At 39.5% G+C, this 26806-nt stretch overlaps 1 protein-coding gene across 6 annotated transcripts in view; it reads left to right on the top strand.

The window, feature by feature from the left end:
* Positions 1-26806, top strand: part of ppp1r9a (protein phosphatase 1, regulatory subunit 9A) — a 425367-nt gene that overhangs the window by 204707 nt on the left and 193854 nt on the right. For 5 of the 6 annotated variants that reach the window (XM_060824768.1, XM_060824766.1, XM_060824767.1 and 2 more), the window contains exons 6-9: positions 532-687; positions 9445-9498; positions 13817-14046; positions 14133-14229. In XM_060824768.1, coding sequence (XP_060680751.1) covers positions 532-687; positions 9445-9498; positions 13817-14046; positions 14133-14229 — 537 coding nt within the window. The remainder of the gene's footprint in view (positions 1-531; positions 688-9444; positions 9499-13816; positions 14047-14132; positions 14230-26806) is intronic. The other variant, XM_060824770.1, reaches the window with a different exon arrangement.

Genomic DNA, 26806 nt, shown 5'->3' with positions numbered 1-26806 from the left:
GAGCTTATTTAAACTAAAAAGGAATGCTATGTTCTCATCAGGCCTTACATACTCATTATTTTATAAATTTTCAAAATTGATGTTTTGCATTGAATGATTTTTTCTGTTTGTGAAAATACATACATCATAACCTGTGATTTATCTTCTGTTTCTTTCTTTAACTCTTGAACAGTCTATTTCATTTACAAATCCATTTCAGTTGTTGTAATTAATTACTTGGTAACAACTAGAAGGAAAGTGCAGCATTTATTCAATGTAATTTGCCAAAATTGTGTTGTAGCTGTAATAATTATAGTATTCTTTATTTCCTTTTTGAAATATTACTAAGACCTGAAATTAAAGTAATACGTTTTAGATTAAGACTGAGTATTGTACACTAAAATGATATTTGGTTGTTGTGCACATTGAGACACAAAGCTAAACAAATGTACATTTTGTTTCCATCCTAAAGCCTGTCTTTTATAAACTCTAAGAATTTTATATATGCTAACTTAAGTATTCATATTTGCAAAAATATAATTTGATGTTAAGACAGGAGAATATGCCACTGATGAGGAGGATGACGAAATGGGCTCAGTTCTCACTGGTGGTGAAATGGCGATTGAAGTGTTTGACCTGCCTGAAACCGATGATATGCTTTCTCCTACAGAGGTGGACGCCAACAAGATTGCTCACAAATTCAAAGAGGTAACCAGGAATATGTTTGTATAGCCAGCCAGTCAAAAGGTAGTCAAACATGAGGAAAATCAACAAAGCAGAATTAAATTAAAACTTTTGATGGAGTTACTTTAACGAATAAATATGAATGTTTTTTAAAAGTACTTCCAAAAGTTTTTTTAAGTAATTTCATCAGAGGCTTGTTGTATACAATCCCTCTGGATGTACATATGTGCAGAAAATAATCAACTTTATCTAATAAGCAAAGGTTTGAATATCGACAAACATTTTTTGTCACAGATTAGAAACAAGTGTACATGAATATATATTATGTCCTTTGTTTTATTGTCTTTCCTTTTTAATTATTTATTGTAAGCACTAGTACTACCTTTACGTTGCTTTGCAAGAAATTATTTGTACTTTATATCACCTGTGAATTGTTAATTTGTATTTCAGTAACTGCAGAGAATTATACCATAATTATGCATTGCCTTTTACCTTTGCCTGTTGAAACTTACTCTGAAAACATGCATATCTGCATGGAATATCTTTTTTATTTATATAACCATAAACTGTGGTTGCACTTTGGAATTTGCCTAAACTGCTTCTGAGTTACCCTCCCAAGATTATATTTAATATATAAAAAAAATCAATACAGATGGTTTCAGTATTGGGTTCTCAGCCCTTAAACTTCCAGGACAAATACTAAAGCTCTCCAAGTGGTCCTTCTCCATTACTGTCTGAACAGAAGTGCAATTATTTAGAAGTGCCATGTGTTTCACATGAATTTAGGCATTGCGAAAGTCAATCACACTAGATTAGTTAGAGCTTATTGCTGCGATAACATTATCTTGTAAACATATATCACAGGTTTGGTAAAGTTGTTTACTTGAGAAATAGAAAGATATCAATCTCAAAATTATTTTAAATTTACTTCACCAAATCAGTTTGGTCTTTTGGTTTATAGCTTGTCAAAATCAAGTAAAAGTAAGCTTTGGATTCTACCACTTTGCTGATATTTTGTTTCCACTTTCAATTGCTCCATAAAGGATGTGGTGGAGTTTTATGCACTTAGCCATTGAAGGACTTCCTATTAAAGAGCACACAATATAGGTGACATGAAATCACCAGCACTTTGTTGCTGCAGTCTCAAAAGGTCCAAAGGAATTGAGAAGAGACCTGAGAAGACTGTGTTTCCTGGATGTTTCACAGTTTGGAAGTTTTGCTATCGGATTGGAGAGCCTGCTGTGAGTTAACCTTCCCCAGAAATGGGCAGAAGAAGGTAACTTCTCCAAATAAGGAGATGTAGGTGGTATTGGATCAGCATGTGAGCAGTAGGATGGCTCTCAGAACTGCAGCAAGAGAATTCAGGACTGCAGCAGTGTGTTAACAGTTGAGTAGCATAACACTTTCTGGTATCAAGCTACACTCACCACAGCATCATCCTGCAGAGTACTCCTGAGAACAATGCACTTTGCAGCTCCACTTATTCTATCTGCAGCCATGTCGCATTTCCATCTGAAGAGCCAGCATTCCCATTTGTCCTCCTCATTACACCCAGGTCTCTCAGTCATCTTCTGTAAATGTTGTTGTGAAATCCTGTTTGCATAAATCATTATGAACACATGCATCTCTCTCTCCTCTGTCTTTTGACAACAGGCAGAAACCTCGGTGTGAGCTTGTTTTGAAGGAAGGCTCTCCAAAGATGGCTGTCTTATTAGCCATTGTTAAAAATCACACAACACCAGGTTATAGTCCAATAGGTTTATTTGGAAATACTAGCTTTCAGAATGCTGCTCCTTCATCTGGTAGCTAGTGGGGCAGGATCATAAGTCACACTCTTTATAGCACAAAATCATAGTGTCATGCAACTGATACGATATATTGAACAAACCTACATTGCTGTTAAGTCTCTCATCTTTTAGAGTGGGTTGCAGGTTTCAATTCTTTGATATGTATATCCCAGAACTTCTTTCAAGTTACACTCCCAAAATAATTTAAGGTTTTTAAAAAAGTGACATCTCAGCTCAGACAATGCATTAAAGATGTGAGGTTAGAGTCTGTATTCCAATCTTGAGTTAGACTAGTTCTATTTCCAAAGTAGGAATTTATAAAATGTCACATGGATTGACTGTCTATATTGACTGCCTGCAGAATGTGTGCTTTTTAAGCAACATAGAATGTATCTGCATATACAAATACACCCCATAGACTTACATATGTGTGCGCATGCATGTGAGGGAGAGAAAGTATGTGTGTGTTTGTGTGTGCGCACGCGCGCACTTGGTAGAGTGAATGCATGAATGTGACGGAGTATAAGCCTGTGAGAGGGTGTGCGTGTGACTCATATCCACGTACACACCCTCTCATAGGCTTTTACTTCGTAACATTCATGCATATGCACGTACTTGCACTCTCACTCACACACACGTGACATTTTATAAATTCCCAATTTGGAAATAGAACCAACTTGAGTCAAGACTGGAATACAGATAGACTCTAATCTCACACCTTTAATGCATTGTCTGAACTGATATGTCATTTTTTTAAAAAATAAAACCTTAAGTTATTTTGGAAATGTGACTTGAAAGAAGTTCTGGGATTTATATTTTAATGAATCAAAACCTGCAATTCATTCTAAAAGATGAGAGACTTAACAGCAATGTAGGTTTATTCAATGTATTGTATCAGTTGCGTGACACTATGACCTTGTGCTCTAAATTCTATGTCTTATGATCCTGCCTCACTAGCTACCTGAAGAAGGAGCAGTGCTCCGAAAGCTAGTACTTCCAAATAAACCTGTTGGACTATTACCTGGTGTTGTGTGATTTTTAACTTTGTCCACCCCCCATCTAACACTTGCACCTCCTCATCATTATTAGCCATTGGCATTGCATCCTCTTGTGCTCCATTGGCAAGGACATCCTGTTCCAGAGCCTCCTAAGGTATCAGCTCTTGAATTGTAGAAAAATATTATTTTGATTATTATGTATGATTCTGCCATTGGAAATAATTTATTAAGCAATCTGGGCGATACTGAGAGTTACACTTGAATAAGGTCATCAGCCAAACCTGCAGTGTGATTAATTTGCATATGCTAGAAGCTACACATATAAATATTCTCCATCCTGTTTAATGTAGGCAAAAAGAATTTCTGGATACTTTTTCCTCTTTTTCAAGAAAAGCGGCCATGAAGATAGCTGAAGTACTGCATCCCCATGACAATACCTTGACCAGTCCAAAACTACCTGCCTGGTGTTAACATTTAAATTGATGATTAACTGTTCTTGTTGCAGTTCATTGTCAATAGCCCAACCAGTCAGCATTCTCTTCTGATTCTGTAAAAAGTGCTGTCTCTTTTTTTCAAGTTTTTTTTCTTGTGTCCTGGATCTGACAACTTGTAGTCTCCTTTTAGCAATATTTAACTTTTGCATTTTCAAGCATTTATTCATGTTGCAGATTTCATGACTGGAACTCGATTATTATTGCAGTGACATCACTAAACTTATTACCCCTGTCCTGCAGTCTCCTTCTCAATTATGTTCAAAGTTCTGTGGACCCTTTGTTGTTTGTTTTTGAGAAGGGGTAGGTATTGCCTCTTTCCAACTGCATCTTGGCACAAGCTTCTTTGCCCTGTGGAGAGTCATGCACATTAGAAGCAACTGATACCATTGGGTTTTGCTGCTGCTGTTCCTGGTGTTTAAATCAATGTAGTTGTTTCTGTTTTCTCGCCTCATTAGAAATGAAAGGTGCAGCTCCATAAGTTTCATCAGTGTCACATCTGAACTGGTTGATTAAAACTACGTCTAAGGTGGCAGCAGCAAAGTGTTAGCAATCAGCTGTCAAACAAAGTCATAGAGTCCACAGTATGAAGACAGGCACTTCGGCCCAAAACTGTCCGTCCTCTCCAACTCCATTTGGCTACACTTGGCCCATATCCTTCTAACCCTTTCCTATCTATGTGTTTGTCAAAATGCCTTGGAAATATTGTTGATGTACTTGCCTTAAACACTTCCACTGACAGCTCATTCCATATGCGTACCATGCTCTGTGTAAAAAGGTTACCCCTCAGGTTCCTTTTTATTTTATCCACCCTAACTTTAAACTGATGCCCTCTAGTCTTTGATTCTCTAACTCTGGGGAAAAAAGACTGAGTGCATTCACCCTAAACAAATCTCTCGTGATCTTGTACGCCTGTATAAAATTCCTCCCTCAGTCTCTTAAGCTCTAAAGAAAAATGTTCTAACTTGTCCAACCTCTCCATTTAACTCAGCCCCTTGAGTCCTGGCATTATCCTTGTAATTTTTTTCTGCACTCTTTCCCGTTTAATAACATTCTCTCTATAGCAAAATGACCCAAACTGAACACAATACTCACAAGTGCGGCCTCACCAACAACCTGTCCAACTGCAATATAACTTCCCAACTACAATACTCATGCCCTGACTGATGAAAGCCAGAATGCCAAAAGCCTTCCACCTATGATTCCACTTTCAGAGAACTATGCACCTGAACTCCAATGTCCCGCTGTTCCTACTACACTCCTTAAAGCCCTACCGTTCACCATGAAACTCAGCTTGATTTGATTTTCCAAAATATAAGACCTCACACTTATCTATATTAAACTCCATTTGCCATTTCTCAGCCCACTTGTCCAACTGATCAAGGTCCTGCTGCAATTTCCATAACCTTTTTCACTGTCCACAATACTGCCTATTTTAGTGTCATCTGCAAACTGACTTATCATGCCTTGTACATTCTCATCCAAATCATATGTAAGTAACAAATAGCAATGGGCCTAGCACCGACCCTTGAGGTACACTACTAGTCACAGGCCTCCACACTGACAAGCATCCTTCCACTATTACCCTCTGCTTCCTACCATCAAGCCAATTGTGTATCCAATTTGCCAGCTTCCCCTGAATTCCATGCAATCTAATCTTCCAGAACAGCCTACCAATTGGAACCTTACCAGAGGTATTGTCTATGAGAAGGTATAGCTTGACAGTAGCCATGTATCTGAACATGGCTAAGCACTTAAACTTTACTGATCAAAACTTGCCCCATTTGTCAGTTTCACTAAACAGACACTTGTCACTGTGCATTGCCTCATTAATTCTAGTGAATTTCTGACAGGTCAAGAAACAGGAGCCCTAGAATGGGGGTCAAGACAGTTCTTAATTGGCATCTTAACTATCTTAATTACTTTCACAACAGATCTAAGGAGCTTTACTTGATCTTGTTCAATTCCACCATGCAGAAACCCAGAACAGAATGGAATGATTTTGGGATCTCAGCCTAATTTGGAGATTTAATTTCCTCCTGTCGACATGAATGTACAGACCTGCTGCCTTTCACTTGCCAAATTCTCTGCCTCGTCCCATCGCATCTCCCCAGGGAATTTAGTTGCTGGCTTCAGATTTGGTAGCAGTCAAAATAAATATTTTAATTATAGCGCTGTCATCAGTTAATTCAAATTCTTAGTCTGCTAAATATTTTTCCCCATGTAAACCTTTTGAACAGCTTGCACATTTTTAAAGATTAAATTATAGTAAAAATGTGCATATTTTGTCAACATTCCAAGTGGGTTTCAAATTGGGTCCAGAGACTCAATGATGTCAATAAACTGAATTCAGATGTACATGTTCGGAGACACTACACTACATTGTGTGAAGTTAGTTCATCTTCTCTGCTTCAGTTCATTTATCTTGTGAGAGCACATGCATATTTTTTCTGAAGTTTGATTGTTCACTTCTAGATTTCATCTGTCTCTTCAATAGATATAATTCACTGAACAATCTATTAACAAAATCTATTAACAGTAGCGGATTGACTTTCATTTTTTTTTCCATTATGCTTGCAGCAGAGGTTTTGAATTTTAAATGAAGGCTGGATTGCCAATTCACTGTGTGCTTGACTATCTGCCATTTGTAAGAATTAAGACCAGACAATATTCCTAATCTAAATACACAAGAGTGTAGATTTATTGCTAAAATCCATCCTGGGAAAAATAATGAAGATGTTAAAAATGTATAAACAGATCCTGCTTCCCATAATATGAGCAAACACGCACACTCCCCTAGCATGCAAAAACTAAAAGTTTCAGATGCTACATTTGACCAAACAAGATACGGATTAAAAAGCTAAATTTCAGTAAGTTCTGCTGGCTACATCAGGATACGTTGGTTCTCAGAATTGGTTACTTTGCTATAGTTGCTGTTAATTCCTCATCTCCTGAAAGCACTGTTGTTAGATTTAAATCTTCTTTTGAAGAAAGTTTCTTTGTGCAAGAGGTTTTTTTTGTGGTTTTCAAGCCAGGGTTCTCAGATTTCTGGAGCAGTCTTCTCAGGGAGGCTTGGAGGAGGTAACCACCTCTGCTGCCCTATATCAACGTCTGCAATCTCAAATCCAACTAGGTCACATGACAATCCCCCACATGGTCAATAGCAGTTCAAAGAAATCAGGTGTGATTTTTAAAATGACGTTAATTTTAGTGTACTGTTCTTTGTGCTAAGGTAGCTAATTTTTAATGCCCCAGCCATTAATTCCTGAATGAGCCCTAATCCACTTATTGAGATGTGAAGGGTTTTTTTTGGATCTCTTGAAACTTTGTGATTCTATGGGGTGAAATGTAACATCACGGGTGCAAATTAACTGCTGTTTAATACGTGTGTCCTTTGTTGATGAAAAGTGTCCTTTCAAAAAACAATTCTATGCATACGTATAAATCAAATTCTAATACTTAATATAAGCACATCCTCATGATAAGGGTCAAGGAGGAACTGATTTAAGTCATTGAAGAGTCGTCAATTATACTAACTAACTGGTAGTGTGGTTGTCTTTGATGCTGCAATTCATTTGGTACTTCATGCAGCTGAGGCTTTTGTTTTTGATCAATCATGTTGCTTGCATTTGTAATATTTTGATCAAATCTTCTAAATGATGAGTTATGAAATATTTTGTACCCCAGACTGTTAACTACTTAAGGCAGCTACTTACCCTTAATGATACAGCCTTTTAAACTACTTCAACTTGAGGGCAGATAATTTCTTTTCTGCTTGGAAATTTCCTGCCTGTGCAGGTTGTTTTGAAACCACCATTGTTCTGGCCATCATTAATTCGAAAATTACCAATTGCATTTTGTTGAGTTAAATTTTTTGCTAAATTTTGATGTTTGCTCCAAACGTTGGTATCTTTTGAGAGATAACCTCTGCACACCCTGATATACAAATATCATTTATCATTGTTTTGTTATCAGCTGGCATGTCCAGAGATTTGTTCACGAGGTATTCTGTCTAATTATTTTAGTCGCAGATACAAGAGCTAGTTTCAGGCAAGGGCTACTCCTAGGTTCCAAAATGACTTGGAACTTACAAACTGTTCCCAGTATGACTACTTATGTTCAACTATTAAGATGGCATGCAGTTTGGTAGAATCGAGCTTCATTTACTTGAGTCAAAGTGACTTGTGAAATGGATTTTCATTCTTTTGTGGAGAAATATGAAAGTGTGTAAGTTGACATTAGAAGTACAATTATTGAGTTAGGATTATTCACCTTTATTTATAGTTATAAATATTCTTCAAAGAAAGGTATACTCAACATGCTGTAATTATTGGCTTCTGTTCTTTGCAATAATATTAACAATGGATTTTCTCAGTTGTACTCACCTGTTTGATTAATAGGCCTTCATATATCCACAGACTTCAATGTGGCTCCATGTATTAATGCTGTAAATTGATTGCGTTGTGAAGTTTTGCGATTAGATTGAGTTTTTTTCTTTCGGAAATATTGAATTTACTATGTTTCTTTAACAAATTTATGTAATTTTACATTAGTAATTGTAGTTTCCATTTTGGAATTAGCAGAGCTCTTTATCACTTGGCCAGTAATTCAAAGTCAGTGTTGGGACATTGAACCAAAAATATAGCAAATAAGAATGTGTTTTAATTCATTATAATGCTTCAATTGTACTTCTGTAAACAGTCCTTCCTAATTTTTCCCTTGAAGTATTTATCCAGTTCCAACGCAGAAGTGATTGTTATACATGTCTTTGTCAATAATATGATTATTAATTAAGTTATCGTAGTGAAATAGTTTCCATCACAAGGTAATAGACTTAAAATGTTTTATTGCTGAAAGTCAAACTGGTATTTTGCTTTCAGTCATATTAACTGAATGTGAAGGTACATTTCTAAGGGATATAGTAAAGAAAGGGCATATTAGCTTTTGATTGGAAGAGTCCTCAAATTGTTAGGTACCACTCTTTTTTCATTCTATTGCATGATTTTATCCATGGTATGTGGACTATTGCCTTTAGTGAAGAGTGATGACTTCTACATCTAAAATTGAGCTTTACTTTTGTTTTAAGTTTTAACAAGTTTTCTTGTTTCACTATAGAATGGTTTATTGAAATGATGTGTGTGAGTTCTTGTACACTGTAGATACCTACTTTTAGTACATCAAGAGTAAACATTATGATTACAGTTGAGACTGTTCAAGTTTACTGGAGAAAACATTACAACCTGGAAAATACCGGACCTCTCAGTACATAATTACTTTTGACTTTCTCATTGCTATTATGCTCTAAATTTAACTGATATCTTTCAAAGAAAATGCATGAAGAGAAAGAAAATGGTTTGGCTTTAATTGAGAGCTGTTGTGAGGTAGAATATATTGTATACTGTAGTATGAGAATGACATTGACTGTTAAATAAGTTTTTTTCATCATATTAGAAGCTGTTCATATATTTTGCAGAACTCCCTGACCTTTTTTTTTAATTCATCTAGTTACAGATTAAGCATTCTGTTACTGAAGCTGAAATTCAGAAATTGAAAACTAAGGTAAGGGGCTATAAAATGATTTTTTAATACTTTAGAGTACATTTGTTACTTTTTTTTTCTCAGTAAGCACCTAATTAAATAATTTGTTCAGTTCAGTATTTTTTGAAAAAGCCTTGAAAAGCCAGTTACAAAGGATCAGTTCTAATATTGCTACAAAGCAGCATTTTTTTTGTGGATAGATTATGAACCATCTCTGAAGTGTTCATTTTTGACATTTTTGATCAGTTAAAGCACTACTCTGGGAAAAAACCAGAAAATGGCTGTCACTGCTTTGAGTTGAACTAGGTGTAGCTATGGACTCAAATATAACTAACATATTATTGTCATATTGGAAAGATGCATAGGGTTAGGTTTTATTTCAGTTGAAGACATATTTCTCATGGGCACAAAGATATTTGCAAAAACTGCATCTAGCTAGGATGCCATGGCAATGTAATCTGTACTTATTGCTCTACTGTCTTCCCCGCTAGGCTCTGCTTCCAGTCTATTTTTGTCAGTTCCTCTCTTATGTCCAAATAATTACCTTTATTTAACTGTAACACCATTTAATCCGATTTTCCCTTCTCTCTTTCAAACTGCAGACTGAACTCTACCATATTATGATCTCTGCTTCCTAAGGGTTCCCTTACTTTAAGATCTTTTATAAACTCTGGTTCATTACAAAGCACTAGGTCTAGAATAGCCTGCTCCCTTGTGGGGTCCATGACAAGCTGTTCCAAAAAGCCATCCCGTAAGCATTCCATGAATTCCTTCTTTGGATCCACTGGCAACATTATTTACCCAGTCCACCTGCATTTTGAAGTCTCCCATGATCACTGTGACCTTGCCTTTCTGACATGCCTTCTCTATTTCCTGGTACATGTTGCATCCCTGGTCCTGACCACTGTTAGGAGGTCTGTACACAGCTCCAATTATTTTTTTTTTTTACTTTTGTGGTTCCTCAATTCCACCCATACAGACTCCACATCATCCGACGCTATGTCATTCAGTGCCATAGATTTAATTTTGTTCTTAACTAACAAGGCAACCCCACCCCCTCTGCCCACCTCCCTGTCTTTTCGATAAGTTGAAAATCCTTGGAGGTTTAACTGCCAGTCCTGACCCCCCTGTAACCACGTACATACATGATGTTTGGACATGCATGATATTAAAATGGAACTCAAATGCATGAGTTGCTATGTTCATAACTTAATGAATACTAATTCACACGATGATAGCTTGTGTAGATTTCCATGAAATGGTGCTGCAGTTCAAATGTCTGTGGTTTACTTGATTGGTACATTGGTGAATAAGCTAACAATGTCAAATGAGCAGATGGACACTGCATTACTATACAACATTATACAATACTGACAAAATACATGTGACAATTAATAAATCAAATCAAATACGAATGATGTACAAATCCTGTATGGCCTTCATGAATGTGAGGGAATCCTTCAATGTGTATGTGGGAAATGTGGTTAGAACATTTTGTAGTTATTCATTCAACTATATGGACAGTTCATGATCATAGATAAGTTAGGGTAAAGGAATATCAGTTTTACATGTCTTGGACAGCACATTAGTCTGGATAGAACGAGCTGTAAGGATGCACTGTATCACCTAAGTTATCTGGCAACATGTCGCTCTGATAAAGGTTCAGCAAGTGCTTTTAGCTTCCTGAAAGCTGTACAAGCATCTGTATTTAGAACCATCATTAAAAATTGCATGCAGTGTTACACTTGGCAAAAGTGAGGACTGCAGCTGCTGGAAACCAGAGTTTAGATCAGAGTGGTGCTGGAAAAGCACAACAGGTCAGGCAGCATCCGAGGAGCAGGAAAATTGACGTTTCGGGCAAAAGCCCTTCATAGAGCTCTATTCCTAATGAAGGGCTTTTACTCGAAACGTCAATTTTCCTGCTCCTCGGATGCTGCCTGACCTGCCGTGCTTTTCCAGCACGACTCTGATCAAAACTGCAGTGTTACACTTGTTAAGGATGACTATTCCAGTCCCTTTGTAAAATTTCTCATGTGATGCAATATAAATGTTAGTTTTCCTTGAGGTTGGTATTTCTTATGAATTGGCCTGATAAGTGCAAGACAAAATAGTTTGGAAAAAAATGTGTTTTGTTCTGCAATTCCAAATAATGTTTCTGTTTTTCAAAAACTCAATTGACAGAACTATTTGACTGCAACTTTACAAGTAAAGAAAATGGCAGGGTCTAGCTTCATTCACTAAACCAGCTGTGACCTCTGATACTCCTTAAAGTTGTCAAATCTCAAGGCTACCACTCCAGACACTGCCATCACTTTCATTTTTACAATAATAGAATTTTACAATATAGAAGGACGCCATTTGACCCCTTTTGTCTGTAGTGTCTCCCAAAAGAGCTGCCCAGCTGATCCCATTCTCCAGCACCATCTGTTACCCTCTAAATTAATCACTTCTAAATATATATCCATCGCTCTTTTGAAGCCTTTACCTCCAACACCCTCCCAGGCAGTGCATTCCAAATCCTAACAACTCACTGAGTAAAGAAATTTCTCCTCACTTCACTCCTAGCTATGTTCTGGCAATCTTGACTTCCAGTTAATAACATACCAACAAGTCAAAACAGAATATCCATCTTTCCCCTACTAAAATTGTTCACAATTTTGAACACCTCAATGAGGTCACTTCTTAAACTTCTCTGCTCCAAGGTCACTTCTTAATCTTCTCTGCTGATTCTTTTCCTCCATCCTTTTCCTGCCATTTTACTCCTTCTAGACTCTTCACTGCTAAACTTAAATAAGGAACAAAAGTTGAGCAGGCTAGGCTTGTAGCCACGTAGTTCAGAAGAGTAAGAGGTGAATTGATTGAAGCAAAAGGTTCTGAAGGGTCCTGACAAGGTAGCTGTGTAGAGGATATTATCCGTTATAGGACAATCTAGAAATAAGGGTTATGTTTTAAAAATCAGGAGCCACCCACGTAAAACAGAGATTGTTCAAACAATCCTGAATTTTTGGAACACTCTTCTTGAAAAGGTGTTGAAAACAGAGTCGTGGTATATTTTTAAGGTAGAAATAGGTAGGTTTTCAAGTAAAGGGTTGAAAGGTTACGGGGGGGGGGGTTGGAGAAAATGTAGGTTTGAGGTTACAGTCAGATTAGCATTGATCTTACAGAATGGCTTGAGGGGTTGAATGGCCTACTTCTGCTTCTGGTTTCTATGTTCACATTTTTGCCTGTATGAAACCCTAACTCTTTCTCTCCCTATTGAGGTGGTCTTCTGACCTGAATATTTTCTGCATTCCATTTTATTCCACTATTTTAATTGTTGTAAACAGTCTGGTTCCCTTCAACTTTTCCTGATTATCTTGGGTTCCTTTCAACTTGCCCCAATTAAAATACCCAAGGTGTTCAAGGTTTGTGTAAAGATATGTAGCTCAGGTGCCAGTTGCAGTTGTTGTGGGTATGTTTGCCAAGCTGGGAAGTTGGTTTGCAGCCATTTTGTCCTTTTTCTAGGTGACATCCTCAGTGCTCTGGAGCTTCCTGTGGAATGTTGCTGCACTGTCGGTTGAATTTATTTGATTTTATTTCTGCTGCTTCTGGTTGCTTGTTGCAGTGGTTGGTATATTGGGTCCAGGTGATGTGTATTTTGATGGAATCCATGGATGGGTGCCATGCTTCTAGAAATTCTCTGGCTTTGTTTGACGTATCCTATTATTGTTGTGTTGTCCCAGTTGAATTTGTGATCCTTGTTGTCTGTATGTATAGCTATCAGGGACAGCTGGTCGTGACGTTTACTGGCTAGTTGATGTTCAGGATCGTTAGTTGTCTGCCTGTTTGTCCTATATAGTGTTTCGTACTGTCCTTGCAAGGAATCTTGTTCACCACATTTGCCCTGCACATGATGAACCAATATGCCAACCACTGCAACGAACAACTGGAACCAGCAACTGGAAACAGTGGGAACGAAATCAAATAAATTTCAAATGACACAGTACAGCAGCGCTTCACAGGAAGCTCCAGAGCACTGAGGATGTCACCTAGAAAGGGGATGAAACACCTGCAAACCAACTTCAAACCAACTTCCTAGCTTGGCAAACATACCCACAACAACTACAAAATACCCGAGACTGAGGGATTAGCTGTTGGCCTACGCATAGCTCTGTACCAACACTGCTTCACCTTCGTTTGACATGTGTACTTATGTTAATACTGTCCAATTAGAACTGATAGAAAAGTATATATTTTCTTACAAATTTGATGTAAAATTGAAGTTGACAAATTACTTTCATAAGTACTTTGTTTTTATAAGTTTTGCATTGGGTTAAAGTCATATATTTATATTTTCCAGCTTCAATTAGCAGAGAATGAGAAGGTTCAATGGGAAATGGAGAAAACACAACTCCAGCAGAGCATTGAAGAGAACAAAGAAAGAATGTTGAAGTTGGAGAGCTACTGGATTGAGGCACAGTCCCTGTGTCATACAGTCAACGAACATTTAAAAGAGACCCAAAGCCAATACCAGGCCTTAGAGAAGAAATATAATAAAGCCAAGAAACTAATTAAAGATTACCAGCAGAAGTAAGAAATTAAACTTTTAAAAATCTAGTTTTGTGATCTGAATATGATTTAGTGAACCTGAAAACTCTCCGGAAACTTTTTTTCAGGGAAATAGAATTTGTTAAGCATCAAGATGCTGAAAGAAAGAAATTTGAAGAAGTTGAAAAACTACATGCAGCAGAAGTTCAGAAACTTCAGAGTAGGGTAAGAGATGCCACAGGATTAATTCTTTAAACTGGCAATTTTTTTTTCAAAATCCTTGAAATAATTCAAAGAAATTCAGATTTTTCTGGTAAATTATGGAACATGCCTTACATTTTTAATCAGAAATCTTATAGCACTTCTAAGTATTTACAAAATTCTGTCTTGTTATGAAACCCAAATTTCTCTTACGTACCTCAGGAAAACTAGCTTTCAAGGACAAACATCCTTACAGTACTTATAAATACATGGAAATTAAGAAAGAGAAAACTAAAGGCTTTTGAAAAATCAGATGGGCATTTATTTGGAATGACTTTCAAGAAAGCTTTCATTATAGCTCTTGCACTAGGGTTCCCTCTGACTGGAGGTTCTTAATCAGGCAGCAGAAAGGCCAGAGAACAAGTGGAATCTTCCATTCACGGATTCCCAAGAGTAGAAGGTTCAGTAGCCGCAAGCCATTGCCACTGTTACTACACTAAGTGTTGCAGAAGCAACTGATTTTCCTTCCCCCCTTCTGGTGCAAGTCCCTAGCAGAAAGACTATACTGGAGGACATATAAATGATAAAGTATAAATCAAAATCTAGGGGGGTATTTTGAGTATTCGTGACATAAGCGTGAGTAGAATAACAAGAAGGCTTGATAATAGTTAAGTTTTTTGCCTTTTTCTGGCGTATGCTTTTTGCTTAATGATTGCAAGTTGTCACCCTCTGATCCATTGGCCCAATTTCCATTTCCAAAGGTAATGTGAAAATTTTAATATATAACACTCCTCCAGTATTTTGGAATCCACATCTTTGGAATTTTTTCAGTTTTTATCTTTATTAATTTCTTACAATAAAGCCCCCGTTGATTGTGTATAAACAATCATCATTCTTTCACATCTGTCATGTAGTGATACAATCCTCATTATCTTCTTTCGTAAAAACTAAGATGATATGGGCTTGGCTCATTTAACACTGGATGGTTATTTCCTGTAATGAAACCTGGCTTACTAAACCATATATTTAATTTTGTAGTTAGTTAATAAGATCATTCATCACTGAAACAACTTCAAACAAGGCTGTAGATGTTATTTGACAACAGAACATAAGCTTATTACAAAGAAAAGCACATATATGGAGGACAATTGGAATTATCTTCACTCAAATATCAAAACAAAATTTCAAAAAAACCCAAAGAACTGCAAATGCTGGAAATCAAAAACAAAAGCAGAAATTGCTGGGAAAACTCAGCTGGCCTGGCAGCAATTGTGGAGAGAAAGCAGAGTTAACGTTTTTGATCCAGTGATTCTTCTTCAGGATTGATTGGGATAAGGATGTGGGAGAAGGTGCTTGGGGCCCTAAAATTATTAAATTTGATGTTGAGTCCCAAAGGCTGCAGGATCTACAAGTGGAAAATGAGATGCTGCTCTTCTAGCTTGCATGGAGATTTGCTGGAGCACTGCAGCAAGCCAGAGATAGAGATGTTGGCTGGGAGCACAATGGTTTATTAAAGTGGTAGGCAACAGGAAACTCTAGGTTGTTTTGAAAACATATCATAGGTGTTCTGCAAAGTGGTCACCCAGTCTGCATTTTGTCTCTCCACTGTAGAGACCACATTGTGAGTACATTGAGTGAAGTGCAGATAAATCACTGACTCACCTGGAAGGTGTGTCTGTATCCTTGGATAATGAGGAGGGAAGTAAATGAGCAGGTGTTACGCCTTCTGAGATTGCATGAGAAGGTTGCCACCGAGGTTTAGGGTGGAGGAGGTGTAGACCAGTGTGTCCCGGAGAGATTGTCCCTGTGGAAGGCTGACAAGGAAGGGGAGGGGAATATGTCCGGCTGGAGGTGGCAGAAGTGGTGGCGAATGGTTTTTTTGGATGCTAGTGAGGTGGTAAGTGAGGACCATGGTGACCTTGTTGTTGTGAAAGGAAGAGAAGGGGAGTTTTGAGAAGAGTTGTCGCTCAGGTTGAGGTTCTGGATGTTGGTTTGCTTGCTGAGCTGGAAGGCGAAAGTAAGGACTGCAGATGCTGGAGATCAGAGTCAAGATTAGAATGGTACTGGAAAAGCACAGCAAGTCAGACCGCATTCGAGGAGCAGGAAAATCAACGTTTCGGGTAGAAGCCCTTCATCTCTGCTGAGTTACAAGATTCATTTTCCGACGTTTCGTCATCACACTAGGTAACATCTTCAGTCAATAATATCCTTACTGGCATAAAATTCACTAAAGAAGAGGAAAACAACAACAAACTGCCATTTCTAGATGTCTCAGTAGAGTGAACAGCCGATGGGGAACTTCAAACCAGCGTCTTCAGAAAAACAACACTTATGGCCCAAATATTGAACTGCAGAAGCAATCATGCCAGCATCCACAAACTGAGCTGCATCAGAACATTATTCCAACAAGCCACCACACACTGCAGCACAGATGAACTACGTAGAGTAGAGGAAAATCACCTACATAGCGTATTCAAAAAGAACAGGTATCAAATGGACACAGTTTGCCAATTTCTCAGCAACAAACCCAAACATGCAGACAAAACACGTCCAGAACCCCTAGCCACTCTCCCCGACATTAAAGACATCTTCGAAATGACTGCCAGACTACTCAGACCCCTTGGCATCATGGTAGCCCACAAACCCACCAACACACTGAAACAGCAGCTAATGAACTTGAAAGACCCTATACAGACAATAAGCAAAATTAATGTCATTTACAAAATACTGTGCAAGGACTGCAACAAACACTACATTGGACAAACAGGCAGAAAACTAGCCACCAGGATACATGAACATCTACTAGCCACAAAACAACATGACCTGCTCTCATTAGTATCCTAACATACAGATGAGGAAGGACACCACTTCGACTGGGACAACACATTCATCCTAGGACAAGCCAAACAGAGACACGCACGAGAATTCCTGGAAGCATGGCTTTCCAACCGGAACTCTGTCAACAAACACATTGACTTGGACCCGATTTACCACCTCCTGAGAAAAAGAATAGAAAATGACACCACCATAGGAAGTGGCATTACCACAGGAAATGACATCACCACCCAAAGAAACCCAAACATATAAATAGAAAGCAGGTATCATCAGCACTGCTTCGTCCGGAGGCTCACTGATGATGTTACCTAGTATGGGGATGAACTGTCTGAAAATGAACTTTCTAGCTCAGCAAACAAACCTACATCCAGAAGGGATGAGGGCCACAGTGGGGCAGATGAATTAAATGCAGCTGAGGGCCCTGTCAACCATGTTAGTGCAAAATCTTGGTTGAGAAAGAAGATGGACGTTTTGAAAGCCCCCTTATAGAAGTTGGCATCAGCTGCCAGAACAGATGCCATGAAGATGGAGAAACTGAGAGAATAGAATAAATTCTTTACAGGAAGCAGGGCGTGAGGATGTATAGTGAAGATAACTGTGGGAGTCGGTTTGTTTGTAGTGGATATTGGTGGTCAGTCTATCCCGAGAAATGGAAACTGATTTCAAGAAAGGGAAATGAGGAGTTAGAGATAGATCAGTTGAAGATAAGAGAAAGGTGGAAATTGAAAGCAAAACAAATAAACTTCTCCAATTCCCGATGAGAGGAGTAAACAACACCAATGATGTCATTGATGTAGTATGTATCAACAAAGTGTCAACTTGTTCACCAACAACATCTACTAGAGACTCAATCTCACAGAAATACCTTTCCTGTCAAAGCTTTCTTTAAATCATTGCTTAACTTTGCCTAGTTTCTTTTTCTAGAACTGTGAAGACAACTTTGATTCCTCTGCTTGTCAGCTAATGTGAAGCTTCTATGGTTCTGATGTCCTATACTTCCTAAATTCTAATAATTTGAGCATTTTTATCCTAGGTTTTCTAGTTAGTGCTATGTTCCCTGTAAGCTATGCTGTGTACCAGAAAAAAAAAAGACATCAACACTGCAAACAATACTCTGGATGTGATTTCACCAAATCCCTATACAGTTGCAGCAAGACATCCCTGCTGTTGTTCTGGGATTCCCTTTCTATGAAGGCCAACAAACCATTTGCCTTATTTACAGCCTAGAACAGTACCTACGGATTGGCAGGCAGTAAATACTACCTAATATACGAGAAAGGATTGGTCAAGGATGATTTTCCTTTTGTGGCTGACTGTCTGATCCTGTCACTGTATTTCAAGTGCTGTGCTATTAAATCTTTTATAATGGACTCCAGCATTTTCCCTATTATGAATGTCAGGATAACTGGTCTAAAATTCTTTGTTTTCACAAATGGTGGATTGTGTTTGCTACATGCCAACCCACAGGAATTGTTCCAGAGTCTATAAAATCTTGAAAGTTGATCACCAGTGTATTCACTATTTCTAGGGCCACTTCCATTAGGTTCTCTGGAATGTAGATTATCAGGACCTGAGGATTTATCAGCCTTTAATTTAATCAATTGTCCCAGTACCATTTCCCTTTTAATACTGATTTCCTTCAATTCTTCCCTCTCACTAGACCTTGTGTTTATGGAAAGTCATTTGTAAAGGCCCCAGAACCAAAATATACCATCTCTTTGTTGTTTTTCATTCATTCGTGGACCATGTGCATGGCTGGGTGGACAGCATTTATTGCCTGTCCCAAGTTGCCCTTGAAAAAGTGGTCATGAGCTGCCTTCCTGAACCTCTGCAGTACACATGCTGTAGGTTGACCCACAATGCCTTAGGGAGGGAATTCCAGGATTTGGTTCAATGACAGTGAAGGAGCGGCAAAGTACTTACAAGTCAGGATGGTGAGAAGCTTGGAGGGAAACTTGTAGATGGTGGTGTTTCCACGTATCTGCTGCCCTTGTCCTTCTAGATGGAAGTGGTCATTGGTTTAGAAGGTCCTGTCTAAGTATCCTTGGTGAGTTTCTGCAGTGCATCTTGTTGATAATACACACTGCCACTACTGAGCATTACTGGTGGAGGGAATGAATGTTTGTGGATTTGGTGCCAATCAAGTGGGCTACTTTGTCCTCGATGATGGCAAGTTTCATGAGCGTTGATGGAGCTGCATCCATCCAGGCAAATGGAGAGTATTCCATCACACTCCTGACTTGTGCCTTGTAGATGGTGGACAGGCTTTGGGGAGTGGAGATGTAAATTACTTGTTGCAGTTTTCCAAGTCTCTGACCTGCTCTTGTAGCCACTATATTTGTATGCTGACTCCAGTTGAATTTCTTGGTGAATGGTAACCCCCAGGATGTTGATAATGAGGAATTCAGTGGTGGTAACACCACTGAATGTTAAGAGACAGTGGCTAGGTTGTTGTTTTTTGGAAATGGTCATGGCATTTATGTAGCACGAAGGTAGCTTACTACTTGTCAGCCCTAGCCTGGATATTGTCCAGATCTTGATGCATTTAAACATGGGCCACTTCAGTATCTAAAGAGTTGCAAATGGTGCATAACATTGAGCAATCATCGGCAAATATCCCCACTCTGACCTTATGATGGAGGGAAGGTCATTGACGAAGCACCTGACTATGGTTGAGCCTAGAACACTACCCTGGGGCTCTCATGCAGAAATGTTCTAGAGCTGACATAACTGACCTCTGACAAGTGCAATCATCAGGAATGCAAGGTATGACTCCATCCAGCAGAGAGTTTGCCACCTGATTACCATTAATTCCAGTTATCCTCATGCTCTTTGATGCCACAGTTAGCTGAATGCAACCTTTATGTCAAGAGCAGTCAGTCTCACTTGTGGAGTCAGAGAGATGTACAACATGGAAACAACCCCTTCGGACCAATTGACCAAGCCGACCAGATATCCTAACCTAATCTAGTCCCAATTGCCAGCATTTGGCCCATATCCTCTAAACTCTTCCTATTCATATACCCATCCAGATGCTTTTTAAGTGTTATAATTGTACCAGCCTCCACCATTTCCTCTGGTGGCTCATTCCAAACATGTACCACCCTCTACATGAAAAAGTTGCCACTTAGCTCCCATTTAAATTTTTGCCCTCTCACCCTAGACCTATCCCTTCTATATCTGGACTCCCCCATCCCAGGGTAAAAAGCCTTGTCTATTTACTTTATCCATACACCTCATGATTTTATAAATCTCTATAGGGTCACCCCTCAGCCTCCAATGCTCCAGGAAAAACAACCCCAGCCAATTCAGCAACATTTGGCAACATCCCTGTAAATCTTTTTTGAACCTTTTCAAGTTTCACAACATCCTTCCAATAGGAGGAGATCAGAATTTCATGCAATATTCCAAAAGTGGCCTCTTGTATTTGGTGCTTTTGCCCATGCTTGAGCCAAGGCTGTAATGATATCAGGAGTTGAGTGGCTCTGGTGGAACCCAAATTAGTCATCACTGAGCAGGTTATTGCTGAGCAGGTTGATGACTCCTTCTATCACTTTACTGATGATCGTATGTAGACTTATGGGGCATTAATTGACCTGGTTTTTGTATATAGGACATAACTGCACAATTTTCCACATTGTCAGGTGTATGACAGCATTGTAATTGTACTGAAGAGCATGGCGCGGGGAATGGCAAGTATAGAAGCACAGGTGTTCAGTACTGTTGCCAAAATGTTGTCAGAGCTCATAGTCTTTGCAGTATCGAGTGTTTCTTAATAGACATGGAGTGAATTAGATTGGCTGAAGACCAATTGGATATCATCTCTGAATACCGCCTGTGATGCTGGGAACCACTGAAGGAGACTGAGATGGATCATCCATTTGGCACTTCAGGCTAATGATTGCTGTGAATGCTTCAGCCTTATCTTTTGCACTGACATGTTGTGCTCTTTCATCATTGTGGATAGAGATACTTGTGAAGCCGCCTCTTCCATGTGAGTTGTTTAATTGTCCACCACCATTCGCGACTGTATGTGGTTGGTTTGTAGAGTTTAAATCTGATCTGTTCTGGGATTGCTTTGCTCTGTCTAACACTTGCTGCTTATGCTGTTTGGCATGCAAGTAGTCCTAGTTAGAAGTTTAACCAGTTTCAACCCTCACTTTTAGGTAATGCCTAGTGTTGTTCCTAGCATGCTATCCAGCACTCTTCACTGAACCAGGGTTAATCCCCTGTCTTGATGGTAATGGTTGAATCGAGGACATGCTAGGACATAAGGTTGCAATTGTGCTGAAGTACAATTTCGGTGCTTGTGACGACCCACAGCACGTCATGAGTGTCCAGTTTTGAGTTGCTAGATCTGTTCAAAGGCTGATGATCATATGTAGAGTTTAGCACATTTATAGTGCCATACAACACTGTGGTGGTTATTCTCAATGTGAAGGCAGGGCTTTGTCTCCATAAGGACTTTGCACTGGTCACTCATTGATATTATATTGAATAAATGCATCTGTGGAATACAGATTGGTGAGGGTGAGTCAAGTATTTCCCTTTTGATAGTTCCCTCACCACCTGCCACAGATGCAGTCTAGCAACTATGTTCTTTAGGACTCCACCAGCTCAATCTGTGCTGCTGCTGAGTGACTCTTGGTGTTGGACATTGAAATCCCTCATCCATGAAACATTTTGAGCCCTTCCCACCCTCAGTGCTTTCTCAAAATATTGTTGAAAATGGAGGAGTACTGAAGCATCTGATTCTTGGATATGTCCTTACCCATGTTTAACCAGGAGCCATGAGACTTTTGAGAATTTTCAAGATGACTCCCTGCCAACTGTTCACTACTGTTTTGCCACCTCTGATGAGTCTGTCCTGTCAGTGAGATGGAAGATCTATAGAGATTGTGATGGTAGTGTCTATAACATTTTCTGTAAGGTATGATTCTGTGAGTGTGACTGTGTCAGGCTGTTGTTTAACTAACCTGTGAGACAGCTCTCTCAATTTTGGTACCAGCTTCCAGATGTTGGTAAGGAGGACAATTTTCAGGGTTGACATTACTGTTTCTGCAATTACCTTTTCCAGTAACTAGGTTGATACCAGGTGTACTGTACAATTTCATTTCTTTGTTGAGTCTTTGTCGCGATTGATATTCCTGGGTGGCTTGCTAGGCCATTTCAGAGGGCAGTTGAAAGTCAGCCATATTGCCATGGATCTGGAGTTATAGGTAGACCAGACCAGGTGAGGATGACCGATTTCCTTTCCTGTCAGACATCAATGAGCCAGATGGATTTTTCTACAGTTGACAGTTTAAGTGGTTCTTCATTCCACTATTTCTTTATTATTGAATTTGTCTTCTGTGGCAGAATTCAGACTCAGAACATTAGCTGAGTTTCAAGCATTTTTATCACCCCAGCCTTCGATCAATTATATAAAGCTAATTTTGTGCACTTGCTAGAGAAGATAAGGCAGGACCTTCGGCGCTGGGAGGATCTTCTGATCTCTTGGTTGGGTAGAATATCTCTGGCCAAAATGAATGTTCTTTCTCGCTTGTTATATCCCATGTGAATGCTCCCTTTGTTGCTGACTAGGCAAGCACTACGGAGGCTGTACAATTGGCTTGGATCTTTCATCTGGCATCATAGGCAGCGTCTTATTAAGCTGTACAAATTGCAGCATCTGCGGGAATGGGAAGTTTGGATTTCCTGGACTTTGAGAAATATCAATTGTGTTCCTTACTATTGTATGTGGCTGACTTGGGCCTGCCAGGACCCACGATCAATTTGGTTGGACACCAAGGCCTCCCAGGCAAAATGCCCCCTTATCAATTGGTTGTTTATGGACAAGATGAGGACTGTTATGGACCACTGCAGAAACCCGATTGTCCTTAACTTGGTTAAAGCATGGAAAATGATGTGGCAAGGTGAGGGCCACTTACAAAACACTTCCCCTTTCACTCCCATAGAGGGAATGTTAGGATCCCGGTCGGGATCATTGGACTCTGGCTTTAAGCTCTGGGAATCTAGAGGAGCCTCCTGTTTGGGAGATTTATTTGCTGGGATGTCATGATATCTTTTGAGCAGCTGAGCCAGAAATATGAACAATCTAGGAGGGACCTCTTTTGTTATTTACAGCTTAGGGACTTTATACAGAAGAAGACTAAATCGGATATGAAGAGGAGAGTGCTCCAGTCTACGGGTGCTCTCTCGGTTAGCACCCTCTGTCACTTGTAAGGAAGTAATGTTTCAAAAGACATTGAGCGGCTATGTGGAATATGGCCATTGGAATTGGGGGTGGAAATCTCATTAGAGGCTTGGGAAGATATTTGGAAGAACGTAACGCAGATTTTGATTTATAACAGGAGGCAGGCTATGCAATTGAAGGTACTCCACAGGGCTCGTTTGGCACTGGAGTAGCTTGCAAAATTTAAGACAGAAGCGTCCCCAATGTGCCCCAAATGTAAAATAGATGTTGGCACTTTTACTCATTGCTTATGGTCATACCACAAACTTTGTAGGTATTAGAGCGCTATAGCAAGTATTTGGAAGAGGTCTTGGGAACTGATGTTAAATCAGATCTGGCGTCCCTCCTCTTGGGGTTGCCAAATCTCCCCTCTTTGGACGTGCATGGGAAGAAACTTTAATATTCTTTCATTCTGTGCGAAGTAACACATTCTAATGAACTAGGTGTTGGAGAATCCCCCAGGACTCTTAGAGTGGCGTAGATTAGTTATGGAGCACATTCCCCCTGGACATCCTTACAAGTATGATGCACCAGAAAATGGATCTGTTTTATAGAACACGGTGGCCCTTTCTGAATTATATAGGTGCAGACTTGTCAACTGTATTGGTCAGGGCTTTGTTTATCATGAGGGCTATGTCTGGTGGTCTGGAGGCTCCTGAGGGGAGCAATCCTGAAGAAATACAGGTATGCCTAGTGATGTTCCTGTGGTGGGGAGCTTTGATGGGATAGCACTGAGTGCAGTAACTTAACTGAATATAACTTAATTTACCTTAGCTTAACTTGGTTTAGTTCATTTGTTTTCCTCTTAGTTATTTATTGAATTGTAGTTTTTGTAGATTTTTTTTCTCTTAGTGGTTTGTGGAGTGGAGTAGTACAGGGGAACCTCGATTATCCGATCGAGATGGGTGGGCACTATTTTGTTCGAATAATTGATTATTCGGTTAATTGATTAAATGCCTTCCCTCTGGGGCTCGGAGTTTTTAAAGTCTGCTCCCCGTTCAGGAGACTGCAGCAGCACACAGTGCATGAGACCTGCCCCCCCCCCAAATCCGCCCCCTCCCGTCCCCATCCAACACAACCCCCCCCACCCCACCCCACCCTGTCCAACACCGCCCCCTCTCTGGGGCAACCAGACTGTACACCAACATCAAGACTGCTCCTGCAGCTGTCTATGTGGAGTAAGTCTCCAAATAGCGTGCGCGCACCCCTCCCCCACAAATGCACACACACACACATACGCACACACACACAAACTTTTTACCGCCACTTTTTGAGAGGTTCCACATTTGCCCTGTATAGGACAATATTAGAGAGATTACCTGGTGGGGGAGGGGGGTGTGTGTGGTTTAGGGTGCACCCTTCTGTAGAACTCCAGGGAAAGTATGGAGAGAGAGAGGGCGGAATGTCAGTCATTGGAGATGCTGCCTATTTAATCACTGTAAACAAAAGACGCGATCACTGTTGGAAACACGTCTTTGATGTAATGTTTCTGTCGGGACCTCGAGATCTCTTTTGGATAATCCGATTTTCGGATAATTGGTATTCGGACAATCAAGGTTACTCTGTAGTTATTTTCTGTTATTATTGTTATTATATTATAAGGTTATACTATTTTGTAGTGATTTTGTAAAAAATTTAAAATGCTTTTTTCTCAATAAAAATATTTACCAAAAAAAAAGCAACCAAGAGCCACAAAGCAAGCAATAAATGAAAAGAAGATAGATTATGACTGTAAACTAGTGCAGAATATAAAAACAGGTAGGAAAAGTTTTTATAAATATAAAACAGAAAAGGGTGGCTAAAGTGGATGTACGTCCGTCACAGGATGAGAAAGGGAAATTAATATTGGGTAATGCTGATATGGCCGAGGCCTTGAATAACTATTTTGTGTCAGTCTTCAAAGTGGAAGATGGGTCTAACATGCCAAAGAATGATGTTAAGGATACGATGAGAGGTGAGGGCCTCAATTCAATTGTTATCTCCAATTGGGGTAGTGTTTAGCAAACTTGAGGGTCTAAAGGTAAATAGGTCCCCTGGTCCTGATGGAATGCATCCCAGGATGCTGAAAGAAATGGCAGAAGTGACAGTGGATGCTTTAGTGGTAACTTACAAAAGATTCACTGGACTTCAGATAAGTCCAGAAGATAGCGAATGTCATGCCGCTGTTTAAAAAAATGTGTAGGCAAAAGGCAGGTAACTATAGGCCAGTTAGCTTAACATCTGTAATTGGAAAGATGCTGGAGGCTATCATTAAAGAAGAAATCGTGAGACATCTGAATGGAAAAGGTTCCATCAGGCAGATGCAGCATGGATTCAGGAAGGGAAAGTCATGCTTGACAAACTTGAATTTTTTGAGGATGTGGCTGGAAGGGAATAGGTGGATGTTGTATACTTGGATTTCCAGAAGGTGCCGCATAAAAGACTCGTCCATAAGATAAAAATGCATGGAGTTGCAGGGAATGCACTAGGATGGAGAGAGAACTGGTTAACCAGTAGAAAGCAGAGAGTTGGGATAAATGCGTGTTTCTCTGGTTGGAGATCAGTGGTGAGCGGGGTGCCGCAGGGGTCAGTGTTAGACCAGCAACTGTTCATGGTATGTATAAATGATTTGGAAGAGGAGACCAAGTGTAAAGTATCCAAGTTCACTGGTGACACTAAATTGAGTGGAAAGGCAAACTGTGCAAAGGATGTGGAGGGTCTGCAAAGAGATTTAGATAAGTTAAGTGAGTGGGCAAGGGTCTGGCAGATGGACTACAATGTCAGTAAAGGTAATACCCACTCTTATCCAAAGTAGATAAGAGGTTATCCACTTTGGAAGTACAAATAAGTCAGAATATTATTTAAATAATGAAAGATTGCAGCATACTGTTGTGCAGAGGGACTTAGAAGTGCTCGTACATGAATCGCTAAAAGTTGATTTGCAGGTGCAACAGGTAATCAGACAGGCAAATGGAATATTGGCTTTCATTGCAAGAGGGATTGAATTTAAGAGCCGGGAGGTTCTGCTGCAATTGTCCAAAGTGTTGGTGAGGCAGCGCCTGGAGTATTGTGCGCAGTTCTGATCTCCTTACTTGAGGAAGGATACACTAACTTTGGAGATGGTGCAGAGGAGGTTTGCCTGGTTCAATTCTAGAGATGAGGGTCTTACCCTGTGAGGAGACGTTGAGCTACCTGGGACTATACTCTCCAGAATTTAGAAGAATGAGAGGGGATCTTAGAGAAACATAAAAATATGAAAGGGATAGATAAGATAGAGGCAGGAAAGTTGTTTCCGCTAGTGCTTGAGACTAGGACTGGGATATGGCCTCAAGACTAGGCAGAGTAGATGTTGGACAGAAATGAGGAGGAATTGCTTTTCTCAGACAGTAGTGAATCTATGGAATTCTTTGCCCAAGAAAGCTGTAGAGGCAACTTCATTAAATATATTCAAGACATAGTTGAATGGGTTTTTGAATGGTGGGGGAATTAAAGCTTATGGGGATAATGCAAGTAGGAGGAGCTGAGACGATAGATAAGCCATGATCTTAATGA

Source organism: Hemiscyllium ocellatum, chromosome 5, assembly GCF_020745735.1.
Source record: "Hemiscyllium ocellatum isolate sHemOce1 chromosome 5, sHemOce1.pat.X.cur, whole genome shotgun sequence".
NCBI classification, from domain to species: Eukaryota; Metazoa; Chordata; class Chondrichthyes; order Orectolobiformes; family Hemiscylliidae; genus Hemiscyllium; species Hemiscyllium ocellatum.
This window is presented reverse-complemented; position numbering and strand designations above follow the sequence as displayed.